Consider the following 15,199-nt stretch of genomic DNA (forward strand, 5'->3'; position numbering starts at 1 on the left):
AAGTGTAATAAAGAACATAACCATCACAGTATTTTGAGCCATATGGATAAATATATATATATCAGCGACCAGCATAATGTCCGTATAGTAACCAGAGATGCAGTATTAGGTCAACGGTCTTAATATTTTATCCATACCCAGACTGAACTTTATTAAAGTGTACGCGTTGTTAAAAATAGCAAAATACGAAATATTTTTTAGAGTTTTTTTGAATACATTATTTCTTTTTCCCTCCCATTAAAGGAAATATTAATTAATTCTATAATCAGAATTTTTTTAAACATTTTCCCACAGTGAAAAACCAGTGCAGCTGCCACCAGTCACAGGACTGCTGTAAAGGTGGGCTGTCTCTTTAGAGCTCCGGTGATGTCACATGGAGGGTGGATTGTTTTACTGAATACAAATGAGCCTAGTTGAATTTTTTTTATTATTAGGAAAGAAAGGTTACTATAAAAAGATCACCTACCTTCATATCTGTTCGGAGAATCGCATCCCTTTTGTGGAGTTGCCACTCGGAGAAAAATCTGCTGTCTCCAAGAATGTCGTCGCGTCCTCACTGGAGTGCTGCACGCCGCTTCACTTTGAATGGATGCGCACTCAAAGTCACTGAAAGACAGTTAAGCAAAGAATTAAAAAAAATGTATAAAAAAAATAATTATGGCACAAAAAAAAAAAAATTCATGTGACAAAAAATGATTTAAGTTTTTCAGATTTACAAAAAAAATATAAAAAAAATTATGAGCAGGATAATGAATGACCATAGCAATTTCTTCTAAAATAAAAGTGTATGATGGAAGTAGAGCTGAAACAAATCACACGGATCACCTACCGTTCCTTGTTAAATTCAGACGCACTATTCTCTGCTACAGGAGCAAGAAACTTTAGAAAGTTTGGCACGGAAGAGGAAGAGTGAAGTTTCTTCCGAAAAGAAGAACGGTAGAAGAGGCTGAGAGCACAGACCGGAAAAGGAGGAAATTAAATTAATTAAAAAGAAAACGAATAAAAAAAAAAAAAAATAAAAAAAAAATAAAAGAAATAAAGAAAAAAGAAAGAACAGACGTGGACACAACCATCAATACCATTACATATCTCACATTCCAAAGAAGAGAAACATAACTTATTGTTAGGCTCTGTTCATTTTAATTGCAATGCATCCAGGCATTTCCTAAGAAAAATCTATTTAAACAAATCTAAAAGAATTTGGACAAATCCCATTGACCATTTATTAAAGTCTGTGTCCAGCTGTGCGACCATTTTAAGTAAATCAATGCATCAAAAATCGAAGTAACTTAGAAGTCTACATAAAAAGTATTCACACTAAATTACTTTCAGTCTCCATGGTAACAGACCCCAAACATACCCTGTGTGGTCTTTTTCTGCAGTCTTGCCCCAATTATTCCCCCCCCCCCCCCCCCCAACTCATTGGGAAATACAAATCATCAGATTGAAGGGAAATCTACCATTAAAATCAAGAACTATAAAACAGGGACTAATAGATCCAGGCAGTGTGACTATAGGAATCTTCTTATATTGGTTATCCATGACCTCCTATATAAAATCAAAATTATGCAAATGAGCCAGAAGGGCTATGAGTGTGTAACAGAAGCCCTCCATGCTGCATCTTCACAGGCTGTTACACTGCAGCAGGTCTCGACCAGCGGTTGGCTGAAACCATTCCCTATTTAATTATATTGTACATCATTCAGGAACCTGAAGAGACGGCTCTTTATAGTGAGCTGGATCATTAGGCTCAGCATATAGTTGGAGGGGGGGGAGTGCTCTTGTAACGCCCCCAGAGCACTTCTGGCTCATTGGCATACTTTTAAATGTTTCAAAGGAAACCATGGATAACAAATGTAATAAGATTACCACAGTCATGGTGCCTGGATCTATGAGTAAGTGTCCCTGGTTTATGCTTGCTTTTGGGGCGTGTTACCAGAGCTCTTCCCGCCTCCCACCATGTGCTGAAACTTTCTCTGATACAGCGAGATTACATCAGGCGGGAGGTGGAGGGTTGTGCTGAGGGAGCAGGGTGAGGGGTAGACGGTCTAACAGCCTGTGAAGCTGCAGCAAAGACAAAGCTTTGGTTACAACCCCGGATCCCTCCAGGCTCATTAGCGTAATTTTAAAAGTTTCTTTTAGAAGGAAGGGGGGCATGGATAACAATTATAAGATTTACCAGAGTTTTGCCTGGATCTATAAATAAGTGCCCAAGGACGTCGATGGCAAAATATAAAAAAAAAAAAAAAAAAAAAAAAAAAAAAAAAGAAAACTAAAATATTCATATACATAAACACAAACGATATAAAACTAAATGTAAAACAATATTTCAGAATTCTACAAAAACTAAAGTAACAGGAAAGCACAAAACAGATCGTAACACGTCAGGGCAATGGAAATATAAGGTTAGAGGCAAAGTTTACACTGTGTAAATAGCATGGCCATTAGTAACATCACATATATATCAACAGAATATCCCCTAAAAATTGCATTCTATTCCACATCATTAAGACAATTATCAGTGCTCACAGCAGTCATAAGCTCATCCATATCCCTGCATGTTACATTCCAGGTTATTACCACCCCCTTATGGAGATCCACTCCGCATACAGCAGACAAGAAGCTATGTGAAGGTCTATGCACTCCTATTAGAGGTGGTTATAGGTTAGTACATGACTGCACACATCTCATTGCCGGACCCCGGGACACATGCAGATATGACAACAGGTTCTCACCTCTTCTGAGTGCCAGGACCACTAGGTTCCCCACCGGAGTGATGCCTTAGCTTTTTGAGGAATCTAGGAGAGGAGGCTGCAGTGACAGGAGGAGAAGGGGCAGCGTCGTCACATTGTGAGCTCTCAGGATCACTAGAAGCTGAGCTGGAACTAGACACCAGCATTCCAGCCAGCCAGGGAGGAGGGGAGCGTGGAGACAGGTTTCAGTACAGGTAGAGATTATGGACAAGGTAGTAAACTATGACAAACCCCAGCTGGTAATACAGTCAGTCCCCGGGTTACATACAAGATAGGTTCTGTAGGTTTGTTCTTAAGTTGAATTTGTATGCAAGTCGGAACCGTATACTTTATTATTGTAACCCTAGTAAAAAATTTTTGGTCTCTGTGACAATTGGATTTTAAAAATGTTGGGATTGTCAGAAGAATATTAACAATAAAGCTTCATTACAGACACCTGTGATAACTATTACAGCTGTTTATTGTAGCCTAAGGCTAATGTACAGTAAATTACCAAAATCCAGAGGTCCGTTAGTAACGTTTGCAAGTCAGGTGTTCTTAAAGAGGACCTGTCACCCAATTTATCGGCACTAGGAGCTGCTTACTAAAGTAAGTAGCTCCTAGTGCTCGATCAAACGCCCCAGTGTTAGAGTGATAGCGTTACCGGAAACACTGCGGTGGGGTAGGATGTAATTGTCGGACAGCTCGCAAAGCTGTCCGACGTATTCATGAGGGGTGGGGTTAGGGCGTGGCTAGGGCGGTGACTGACGCCTAGCGCGCGGCAGTCACTGCCGGCCTATGGAGCTAGCGGGGTGGTCCGGGGAAGAGGCAGCGCCTCGGACCGCTCCCTCATGAATACGTCGGACAGCTTTGCGAGCTGTCCAATGATTACACTGTACTCCGCCGCAGTGTTTGATAGCGTTACTGGAGGTTTCCGGTAACGCTATCAATATAACACTGCGGCGTTTGATCAAGCACTAGGAGTTGCTTACTTTAGTGCCGAAAATTTAGGTGACAAGTCCTCTTTAAGTAGGGGACTGCCTGTACATGTAGTGGGGACAAGGCGGAGGGTCTAAAAATACATACAAATGTGGCAAAAAGTTCTACGCACATTACAAAATGTAGTCAATAAAGACAAAATTCCAAAATCCATTTAACCATTTCATCTGTAAAGCTAATAATATTAATATAAATAGTATTACATTCTTGCCAGCGCACCAGGGGCACAGTCTTAAGCTGTCCCCCCCCCCAATCTTTACTTAGCTCTACATTGCTAAAAATCATTATTGGGGGAGGAGACAGCTTCTGCCCCCTTAAAAGACACCTACCAAACGGGCTGGAGCAGGGGAGAGTATTTTCTATGGGGGTGTGCATAATTTACAAGTGGCTGGAGCCATGAAGCACTCCTGTGACGTCGGCCGGAGCACCTGAAGCTCATTAGCATATTTTATAAAGTTATTTCCTCAACAATACAGCCATCCTAGAACTATTAAAAACCAGTGCCTTCCCCTGGATGAGGTAGCGAGCAGTTAGGCGAGGGCAGTCTACCATCAGTAAACCTGATTGCACATGTCCTGTAAAGGAAATCTTCCATCAAAATCAAGCAGGATAAACCAGAGACCCCAAATCATAAATCCAGGCACCGAGACTGTGGTAACCTTCTTATATTTGTTATCCATGTCCTCCTTCCTTCAAAGATCAACTTTTAGAATTAAGCTTATGAGCCTGAAGGACTCTGGGGGTGTAACCAATGCTACTCCATGCTGTAGCTTCACAGGCTGTTCCCCACCCCCACCCCCTGCACCCTCAGCACTTCCTACTCCTTCTGCATGATGTAATCTCACTGCATCAGAGGAAGTTTCATGACACAGTGAGGGGAAAGTGCTCTTGCACAGTGTAAGTGTCTGTGAATCTACAGCACGGAGGGTCTTTGGTAACACCGCCAGCTGCCTTTCAGGCTCATTAAAATCATTTTAAAAAGTTGATTCTAAAAGTAAGGAGCCTGTGAATAACAAATATAAGAAGATTACCACAGTCACGGTCTCTGGTTTATCGTGATGGATTTTGATGGTAGATTTTCTTTCCCAGGTATGACCGTGTCCTCAAGTAACACCTCTGTGAAACACATTCTGATTCAAAGGGTTCATATACAGCTTAAAAATCTAGAATACTTAAAGGTCATGTAAGATGAGATGATAATTATTCTCCTAAAAAGGAAATTGGTTTTGTTTCCTCACTATACAAGCGGTTATACATGTAACATAAAAACACGTTACACACAATATAACATCAACAATAATTAAGAAATCATACATAGAAAAAAACAGAACGATCTGTTTTACATTCACGTAGCACAAAAACAGCCCCTAACCAAACTTTGTTGATCCTGAACAATATGAAGCAGTAGATGGATTTCATTTGCATAGAGATATATGGGGGCGGTTATAAGTTGTATGACTTTTTCCCCAACTTTTTTTTCTTTTTTTGGCTATTTGTACAGATATGTTTTAACCTGTGACAAAAGTTACCAGATATTTACTGAATATTCAACAGATCTAAAAGTACAGTGCAAAAAAAACGGATTTCAGGTGAATCATCCATAACTAGACCACATAGGTGTACTTGGCCACCAATCAAATATAGCTCAGAAATTTTACACAAAGAGAAATGTAACGTTAAGTAAAGAAAAAAAAAAAAAATCCACGTGTCCAATGCACACAGCCAGTGTCAATATTGGTCTATGGAAGGTGCCAGCGCTGTACAACATGACCTTATAAGTTGTGCAGAGAAGAGATCTATGGAGAATGTAATCGCTCACACATAGTCAAAACCGCACCTGCAGCTTCCCTATATGTCACATAAACGTTTGCATTTATCACCATCTAATGAAACATCTCTTTTTTTCACTTTCTGAAAAGTAAGGTCCCATATTAGGAAAGATGCAGGTGGATATTCTAACCCCTCTCCCATTTTGGCACCAAGTATAACATTGGTTTCGTATGTGCAGTTATAGATAGCAGTTATTAGATGTCCCATAGATGCAAATCTCGACAGTCATGCAAGTGTCACCAGGATGAGGTTCGGACTTTCTTGGACAATAATGGAATCACTATTTGGCGGCAGAATATCACTCTATCTGTTGCTGTATGCGAACCAACAAATCATGCAAACACAGACCCAAAGGGTGCTGACTGGCCTGCGAATATCCAGCAGTCCTTATGTAGGGTAGAAAACCTGCCTTTGTAAAAAAAAAAAAAAAAAAAAAAAAAAAAAAAAAAAAAAATTAATAATAATAAAAAAAATATACCGTATATGCCGGCGTATAAGACGACTGGGCGTATAAGACGACTGGGCGTATAAGACGACTGGGCGTATAAGACTGCCCTAAAAATATAGAATTTGGTATATACTCACTGTATAAGACTACCCCTCTCCCAAATGAAAAAAGTCTGCTTAAAACTTTGCAAAACAAACAAGAGAGCAAGTGCCATCATAACTGTAAGCTGCAATATTAATGAAGATCCGACATGCTTCTGTAAGTGCCGCCTGTGACCCCCAGCTCTGTGACGCCGACCGCTGTGACAGGGCGGCTGCATTAGCATACAGCGCGCCGCCCCGTCAGCGCGTACTAAGCCTCTTCTAATGACTGTGAGAGGCGGACTGCCGCGCATGCACGGCGGTCCCAGGAAGCGGCTCTCTGCGCGCTGACGGGGAAAAAAAACACCTCACACAGTGCGGCCCCCGTATATCCGGCGTATAAGACGACCCCCCACTGTAGCCATTATTTTAAGGGGTTAAAAAGTAGTCTTATACGCCAGTATATACAGTATATAGCAATCCATCATAATATTGTACATAAGAACCCATTTCATCTAATGCAGTTGATTTGGTTGTTGTATAGACTTGTATTCCAATGGCCTACACCATGCAGATTTAAAAAATGCCTTTGTCCGCATTCTGAATCATCTCAGTAGTAAACTAATATATATATTTCACATTACCTGGCTCCCTGACTTCAGCGTGTGACGAGTCCCAGGGGATGGGCAGCTGGAGCCTATGGGTTTCTTCATGCAACCTTTGTCTCCTCCACACCAACCCCCTCCCTCCCCTGCCTGCTCATTGCACATGAGTGAGGAAGAGAGGAGACTTACACAGGCACACACACATGCTGAAGCTGCTCCTCCCCCGGGACTCACCACTTCCTGCTGGCAGGGAGCCATGAATTAAACTTATATAAAAGTACTGAAATGATTCAGGAGGACAAAGGCATTTTTTAAATCAGCATAGCAGGCGAGGCAGGGCCCCATAGCAAGTTTCCTAATGCGGCCCACCTTCCCACTTTATGAATATACATGTTTGTAAACTCACACACATTTATGTACATACTCAAAGTATGTTTGGTACACATACATACATTTATATACTTTTTACAAACATTTATACACTCATGCATCACCATACACTAGATACACATCACATACATGATATATACAGATTATGATGTACAATATGCCGCATATGTATAGAACACTGCAGCTCCTCCATTCTTTAGTGTGTCAGGACAGATGACAGGGCCCCAGATACTGTGGGCCCCACAGCAGCTACTATCCCTCTAGTTACACCCTTGAAGCATAGCAAAGGCCATAGGAAGTTTGTCTAGGGGCTAAGATATAGGAATGTTCATTCATACACAGCCACCAGTAAAGAGGATATGTAAAAGAGCAGGATGTGAATATTAGACCTTCACTTCCAAGTCAGTTGTTCCAAGACAAACAAAATATTCTGCAAGTTGTTTTCTTCATTGTTCCTTTGCTTGCACTATTTTTTTTTTATCTGTTTTGCTTTCTAGTGCCTTTTCATATAAGTCTATGGGTCTAATGTTTTTTTTCAGACAGCTTATTCAATTACATCATTTGAGCCAGCCTCCAGTTTTTGAGGATCCAAAAAAAAAAATCTCACTATGATAGAGGAATTAAAATGGGTGGCCACTATTACAGAACTTAACCAGGATAAGTACAAGACCGTACTAGGGTACAGATATTGCGCTTACCCTGGTAAAATGTGTGTTAAGCCACAGGGACCTGCTGGCAGCAGGACTTCCTGTGAACAAGTGCACCAGTAGGCACAGCCACACCCCCTGTGCACCAAGAACCTAATTTGCACAAAGGTAGATTCTTTATAACAGCTTCACGCAATGCTGGATTTAGGGATTTTACCAGCAGACAAAACTGCCTCATACAATTTTCTAATTCTGAATTAGAAGAATAGTTGCAGCTTGAAATAAAGCCACATTACATGTAATACGTCTGCATCAGGATTGTTACAATCTATATAATTTTAAAGGGAACCATCAAACTAGCAGCCCCCTCAGTAGGGTATGAAATGTTCTTTCCTCTTTTATATGAGAACTCACTCAAAATCTCCTCCAAAATCATAGGCAAAATATAACTCTTCATTGCACATTTGTATATTTTTTTTTTTAGTGAAGTCAAGTTTAGTGGCTGTGGAGTGGGTGTCACTTCAGATACCTCTCTTCTATAGTACCCGGTATTGTGGATCTTTGGACTACAGAACCGAAGATGCAAAAGTTAGATTTTTTTTATCTGCAGTAATAAATATATATATATTTTACTTAATAAATAGGGAATTCTAGAAAGGGCATTACATACCGTACTTGAGGGGGCTGTTCACTTAATGAGGTAAAAAACCAGTGACAGGTTACCTTGAGCAGGAACATTTATTTTTTAAAACAAGCTCCTCCTGGGTTACATATAAAAGCATCATTCCCTTCACCCAATCTTCTTCTGGTTCCTTCAGTTTACGGGTCCCCTGCCAGTTTCTTCTTCTTTGTCTCGTCTTTCTTGAAAAAGAAAATAGGAACCCACAGAGGAACAACTGCTGCATCGGAATGGGATTAACAAGGGATGTTTCCATGCCAAACAAGCTCCAAGTTGGTAGTTTATCAGCATATAGCTTATAATAAGACACAACTATCCCCCAGATAATGCTGCCATGGGGACAAATTCATCTTACTAATATTACCATATTCATATGACCAGGTCTTTCTCACATTAGGGTCAATATCTACATTTCCCTGCACTGACCTGGTGGACTAAAAAGTTCACATGAGCCATAAATTGCATCAGACAAGACCCCCAGGGGAGCCTTCAGTGGGCCAAGACTAATCCAATAGTGGTCCCTGATGTCTAAGTGAAGGTGGAAAAAGTGGCATCTATTTAGAGTCTCTTTACTAGGAGAAGCGAGAGGTTGGCCCACCAGAATAATTTTACCTGGTGGGTCTAAGAGCCCCAGCCCTACACTGATGACCACAATCAAATTGAGAAGCTCCTCTGTTGGCCAGTTACATACAAACTGTTGGGAAAAAGTTAAAAGAAGGTAACTACATTTCAATTCCATACATAATTCCCATTCTGGAGCCATTATCGGAAGAAAGCAGTCATGTTTTTGTAAACAAGCTAGGAATAAGGAATAACAAGGTGATTGGAGGAGGTCCCAGCAGTAGGACCACCGCCAATCAGAAGAAGAACAGAACCTTGTGGCCATCCTCAACAGTCCCAATCAACGCGGTGGAGATTACCAATACTTCCATCTACTATTGAATGGAGCATCAGGATGTACGTTCAACCGGTACGTAGTGTGAATGCCCCTCCCCCTTCTCCGTATTGCTGGGGGGGAGGGGTCTAATTTTCTGATGGGTGGGTGACCCAGCATTCAGAGCTTTATCGATCAGCTTGTTATTCCCAATCTTGTGGATGGAGGAATAACTTGCTGACTTGGTACATCCCTGAGCTACGACTGTGGTAGCTGACCGTACTACAAGGGTGGAAGATTTTGGCGGATATAAAAGAAAGTACTTTCCTGAATATATTTTTTTTTACATTGTAAAAAAGATGGCAACTTATAGCCCCACATTTACTAAAAGACAAAAACAGACAGACAGTCTCCTTCTGTTACTATCCCATAAAATGTGAAAGGGTTAAAAATCACACTCTGATACACCCACTAATCCTTATGGTGGAACAGAAGATGACTAACTTAAGCAATTATAAAACAGGCAAATGTACCGTACATTTTTCTTGCTTGAAAGCAGAAGAATGCTTTTATAAATTATCTCCCATCCAAGATTTTCTTATTTAGTGTTCTAAAATGTCATTTGGAAAAGATGAAAGTCATAAAAGAAGAAGCATGTTCTTTCTGAATCAGAAAAGTATTGTTTTCCCATCACTGAAGCCTACCATAGATGGAAAGATCAAAAAATTATCCAAAGAAAAAAAAAGAAAAAAACTAAGATCCTTGTAAAATGGCCACATTATATGCACTTTATACATGTGATAATATATAAAGATAACGCATGTGGGTGTGTACTAGTGGCTTCATTGCTAATCTGTTTACTGGAAACATAGGGGACAGCAGATACAGGCAGTCTGGGTTATGTACAGGATAGGTTCTTGAGGTTTGTTCTTGAAAGGAAAAAAAAAAACCCTCACAAACACACTACAGATACTCTCCCCCGCTCCTCTTTGTCTTGATGACAGCAGTGGTCTTCGCTAGAATATAGACTTCTAAAAATCAGCACGGAGCATGGGGACAAGATGTCCAGCTCTTCGGGCTGCTAATTATGCACACCTCTGCATCGCCCTCTCCCAGCTTAGAACATTCTTTTCTAGGTGATCCCTGCGTGTCAAGACTAGCAAAGACCACCGCCGGGATGATTATAAAGAAGAGCGGGGGTAAATATCTGTAGTGTTTTTTTTACACTGGTTGATTTGCTTTATGTTGAATTTGTTTGTAAATCGTATTTGTATGCAAGTCGTAAACGCTTATTTTCTAATTTCAAATATTTTCTAATTTTTTTTTGCTGTAATGGGACCAAGGATTGTCAATAAAGCTCCATAGACACTTTACAGCTGATCATTGCAGCCTAGGACTAAAGTAAAGCATCCAGGGGGGCAGAGAGGTCCATTTGTAACTAGGGGTCGTCTGTAAGTCTGGGACCGACTGTATATGTTGTAAATTGTTGCAAAAAAATGGTAGTAAACACCCGGCACTACATTTATCTTTGTTGGTTTATCTTACAACAAACAGGATGTACCAAATCAGATTAAATTTAATCATCTCCACCAGATTTATGATCCACCCGGACACCCTCTCATAAAGCAGTATAGAACTGTAGGGGCATTTATCATTTGCTTTCCTCCAGTTTTTTGGCAGACTTTTTTTTTTTGTGTTTCTGCACCTTTTTAAGAAGAGCTCGCATCACAATTTAGCTCATTTTCCAAAGCTCACACGGTTTTCGTTTTGTTCAATTTGGGCGCAGCTCTTCAATCCCGACACTTTTCCTGCTCTTCTTGGTGCATAATTAGAACTAAAAGCAGGTCTGCTAATTTCTAAACCCTTTGTTGAATGTGGTTTGTCATTCCTGACTCCCATTGGCTCCACATTTTGGCATCATAGTGCAAATCATTGATAAAATTGGGCGCCAAAAAGAACAACCATCGCCAAAAATTATGAATGTCCCCCTGTGTGTCTAACTTTTGAAAAAATCTGCCCTATGGTCTAAGGCCTACATACAAGTAGACCAAAGGAAAGGAAAAAGAGGCCAATGATGGAGTGGAGCGAGTACATACGACACATAATGGTGCTGAACTGACCGGATGAAGGCATGTAGCACAATAAGGGAAACCTACTCCAGTTTTAATTGTGGTGAAAATGATGAAATGCCTATGGTGGCTACAAGCTGTTAGGTGAATGACTGTAGTTCTCCGTGGTAACAGTACTAGCGGCTCTGACAGCTGTATGCATAAATATTACATAGAATATTATAGTTATGAACATCTGTGCAAAATAGTTTTAAGTGCCATTTACGAGAAGAAGCAATGTGACGGATCTGCCACATATTCAAGATTTTACTGCAAAACACAAAGCAGATTTTACCCCATCCCCCTGCTTTTTTGGAATTAGAAATAAAGGTTGATGGTTTATCAATAAAATTTATACAGATATACAGGGACAGGTTGATATTGTAGAACATGTAATAAAGGTCTCCATAGATCTAGGACCTCACATCTAGGACCCACCACCAACCAACAGCCCTGCCTGGTGGCACCTAATTATTAAGGTGGTCACACATGTGCTGTGCAAATCTATTAATTTAATGTCATTCAAAGTTCTGAATACACACACTCTTTATTTACATCAACCTGAACATGAAATAATGGGGAGAGCCATGGACTTTCAGATGCAGGGGCGAGGATTTAAATTTCCATGTACCAGACAACAAAAAGGTCATATATTATAACGAGAAACTCCCTTTAAAAGGAAATCTACCATCAAAATCCATCGGCAGTTACTTATAGAACCAGGCACCGACTGATAATGAGAAGATTATCAGAGTCACAGTGCATGGATCTACGAGAAGGCGTTCCTGGTTTATCTGATTTTGATGGTATATTTGCTTTAATGTCATTGCAATAAGATTTCATATTAAATAACATGGATGAAATCTTAGACTTGCAGGTCTCCTAAGTCAAGTCAGTGTCTTACCATCTCCTAATATCTGAACAATGGGAAATGTCTACACAGAGCAAAAACCAATACCATATTTTCACTATTTTGGCTACTTAAGAGGAATACCCAGACCTAATAGTCACTTCCATACTGAGGTGATGTGCAGTACTTGGCGTCTTAGCCATCTGTTTCATTCCCCAGATCAGGGCTCGTCTCCGAGGCTTTTAAAGAACAGATAAAACAGGATTTTGCTATATTAACCCGACAGAAGACAAATCACACAGAATTAAATAGAAAACATCAACATATAATGAGGAATTGTAATAAATTATTTCACAGAAGACAATTACAACTCACTTTCTCTTGAGCGGGGTCTCTGTGCTCACGGAGTGGTGTCGCATAAGCTTCCTCTGTGGAACAGATGGGGTTTTCTGCACAGGCTCTGGTAAATCCTGAGATGTGACGGGGAAATGACTCAAAGTGTTAGCTCGACGTCGGAATCCTTGATGAGATAATTCTCCAGGATGCTCGGAGGAACATCCCTCTGCCAGCGTCGGTAAATCACCCATAGAGCCGTGACTCTTCAGAGACGTTTCTGGAGAAGGGATTGTTTCTACTTCACTTAAGGAAGGTTCCTGAAATTCAGCATAGAAAAAAAAAAATATTCTTTTCTGGTCCAATTGTAGCGGCATGAAAAAACAAGGAATTAAATAGTCCAACTTAAAACACAAAATCATTTAACAAGCCATCTACACCACTATAATTAATTTGATTAACCAAATACACAAAAAGGCAAAAAAAAAAACAAAAAAAAAACACCCTTTCAAGACACCTGATGAAAAATATCCCCCAATTAATTTCCGTCATGTCAACTGCCGAAAACTTGGATGCAAGTTCTCCAAAGCCATAAGAATGACAGAGACATATTACAGTTTACCATTAGGCACACATTCAATATACTTTACTTTATTAAAGGATTCTGTGAAGCATCACTAAAGAACAAAATATGGGCGGTATAGTTTTTAGAATTTACCTTACTACTACTTTCCAATGGGCTGCATAGAGAACTCTCATAATCGATGCTCCCAATACTGTCCTGCTGAGATCGATTTTTAATCCCCTATAAAATAAAATTAAAAGAAATTGTCAAATTTTATATTAGACAAATAAAACTTTTAGGAGGAAAATACCTTTAATTAAACGGATTGACCATTTTTTTTTTAAATAAGTGGCCATTGTGCCTTTACTGCCTTGTGGATAATCCCTGAATGTTCTGCTACTAACTTCTCAGACTCTACATGATTCTTTGTCTGAATTCTGCTGAATAGGAGGAGCTGTAGTGGGAGAATTAGGACTCATCATGCTCCCCAATTCTCCCCTCTTCCGGTCTCTTTTCTCAGTCGGTCCTCACTTACAGAGACAGTGGGTGATGCTATGAAGATGGCCAAGAGCAGTGAGAGAGGAAGGGGGAACAGCTGAAGCTATGAAAGGAGACAAAGGTACAGGTACTTATACATGCAGAGTCTAACAAAATAACATTTATTGGAAACTGGCCATTAAACAAAATATAGAAAGTCCTCAGTCTAGAGAAATGAGATGGTATGAACATCAATAAATCTTGCCTTTTTGGGCAAATTGTAAAATGCATTTCTCATAACACCTCCTTTTAGAACATCAGCTTTTCGTTGTGATAAGCAAACCACAGCTAGGAAACCACTTATAAAATCACAGCCATTGTGCTGCCGCTATTAGGAAGCTTCAAATCTAGGAAGGAATCATGTATTGCAGCTTATTTTGGGATTGGCATGACTATTCAGGACCAGTGCCAGGATGCCACTGCGCCAGAAATATCCCCCACCCCCATTTTGTACTAGAGACAGACAAAAAGGATCCAACAATTACAAGACCAGAGGAACAGAAACCTAATGTTCTGGGATACAGTAATGTACAAGATTCCAGTGGCCTTGCTTTTGTGAATAGAGATTAAAGCAAACGGTAAAAATGACAACAAAAAAAAAAAAACAAACAAAAAAAAACAACACACCCACGCACACAATAGTACATCACAACATATGATCAATCATCAAGAACAATTACCTAAATATACCTAAAATGTGTACTATTGGAGATCACATTTTGCCATATATTAAGGGAATGGCTGCTATAGGGAATTATATGAGTTTTTGGTGTTTAACTTTAAATTATTACTAAAACAAATTTACAAGTAAGACGTTTCTACTCTATGGCCGCCCCTGAGAAAGGCTTTACATTGGTGGTGGGGTCTGAACAGATCCCTATTCACCTATTCCCCCGATGAGGCCTGTGAATGGCTGCTACTAATGTCACTCGGGAGCTGCGGAGGAAGGGCAGGCACACTAAAATTTTGCATTCCTCCTCTCCACTACACATTAAACATAACAGGTTGAACAACCCCTTTAAGGGATCATCCGATTAGGTTAGTTATTTGGTTTTTCATCCAGCATGGAAGATTTCCAGCTGACGTGCTACGGTATGCTACTGTTGTGTCATCGCTGGCTCCTGACTCCTCCAGGCATGCAGTAATGGCTTTGCTTTCCTGTTCGCTTTCCAGTTTCTCTGTAGAATAAAGAAATTCTATTCCAAACATCCAGAACTTCTGTATAAACAATTGACACAGAAAAGGCGACTGGAGTAAACACTTCGCTGCCCCTCTGCCATTCCGGCACGGTTTATTTCTCGCCCTTGGTTTCCATGACACCTTAAAACCATTGTCTGGTCCGGTGCACAGCAATCCCACCACAGAGATATGCATCAGACTTACTGCTGCTGGTTTCCTACAAAGATCCTGATAACAGAACTATGATAATAAGCATAAATCATCAGCATCGCCATGAAACCTTGATAAAAATACCAGAAGCAGCACCACTCTTTTCCCACTGGCTCCATTAGAAAATATAATG

At 40.2% G+C, this 15,199-nt stretch overlaps 1 protein-coding gene across 8 annotated transcripts in view; it reads right to left on the minus strand.

The window, feature by feature from the left end:
- Positions 1–15,199, minus strand: part of TBC1D1 (TBC1 domain family member 1) — a 117,170-nt gene that overhangs the window by 39,012 nt on the left and 62,959 nt on the right. For 4 of the 8 annotated variants that reach the window (XM_072125801.1, XM_072125792.1, XM_072125830.1 and 1 more), the window contains 5 exons: positions 13,294–13,380; positions 12,618–12,895; positions 2,736–2,885; positions 830–946; positions 467–606 (listed from right to left, as the gene is read on the minus strand). In XM_072125801.1, coding sequence (XP_071981902.1) covers positions 467–606; positions 830–946; positions 2,736–2,885; positions 12,618–12,895; positions 13,294–13,380 — 772 coding nt within the window. The remainder of the gene's footprint in view (positions 1–466; positions 607–829; positions 947–2,735; positions 2,886–12,617; positions 12,896–13,293; positions 13,381–15,199) is intronic. The other 4 variants (XM_072125824.1, XM_072125849.1, XM_072125818.1 and 1 more) reach the window with 3 other exon arrangements.

This window comes from Engystomops pustulosus, chromosome 1 (assembly GCF_040894005.1).
Source record: "Engystomops pustulosus chromosome 1, aEngPut4.maternal, whole genome shotgun sequence".
Lineage (NCBI taxonomy): Eukaryota > Metazoa > Chordata > Amphibia > Anura > Leptodactylidae > Engystomops > Engystomops pustulosus.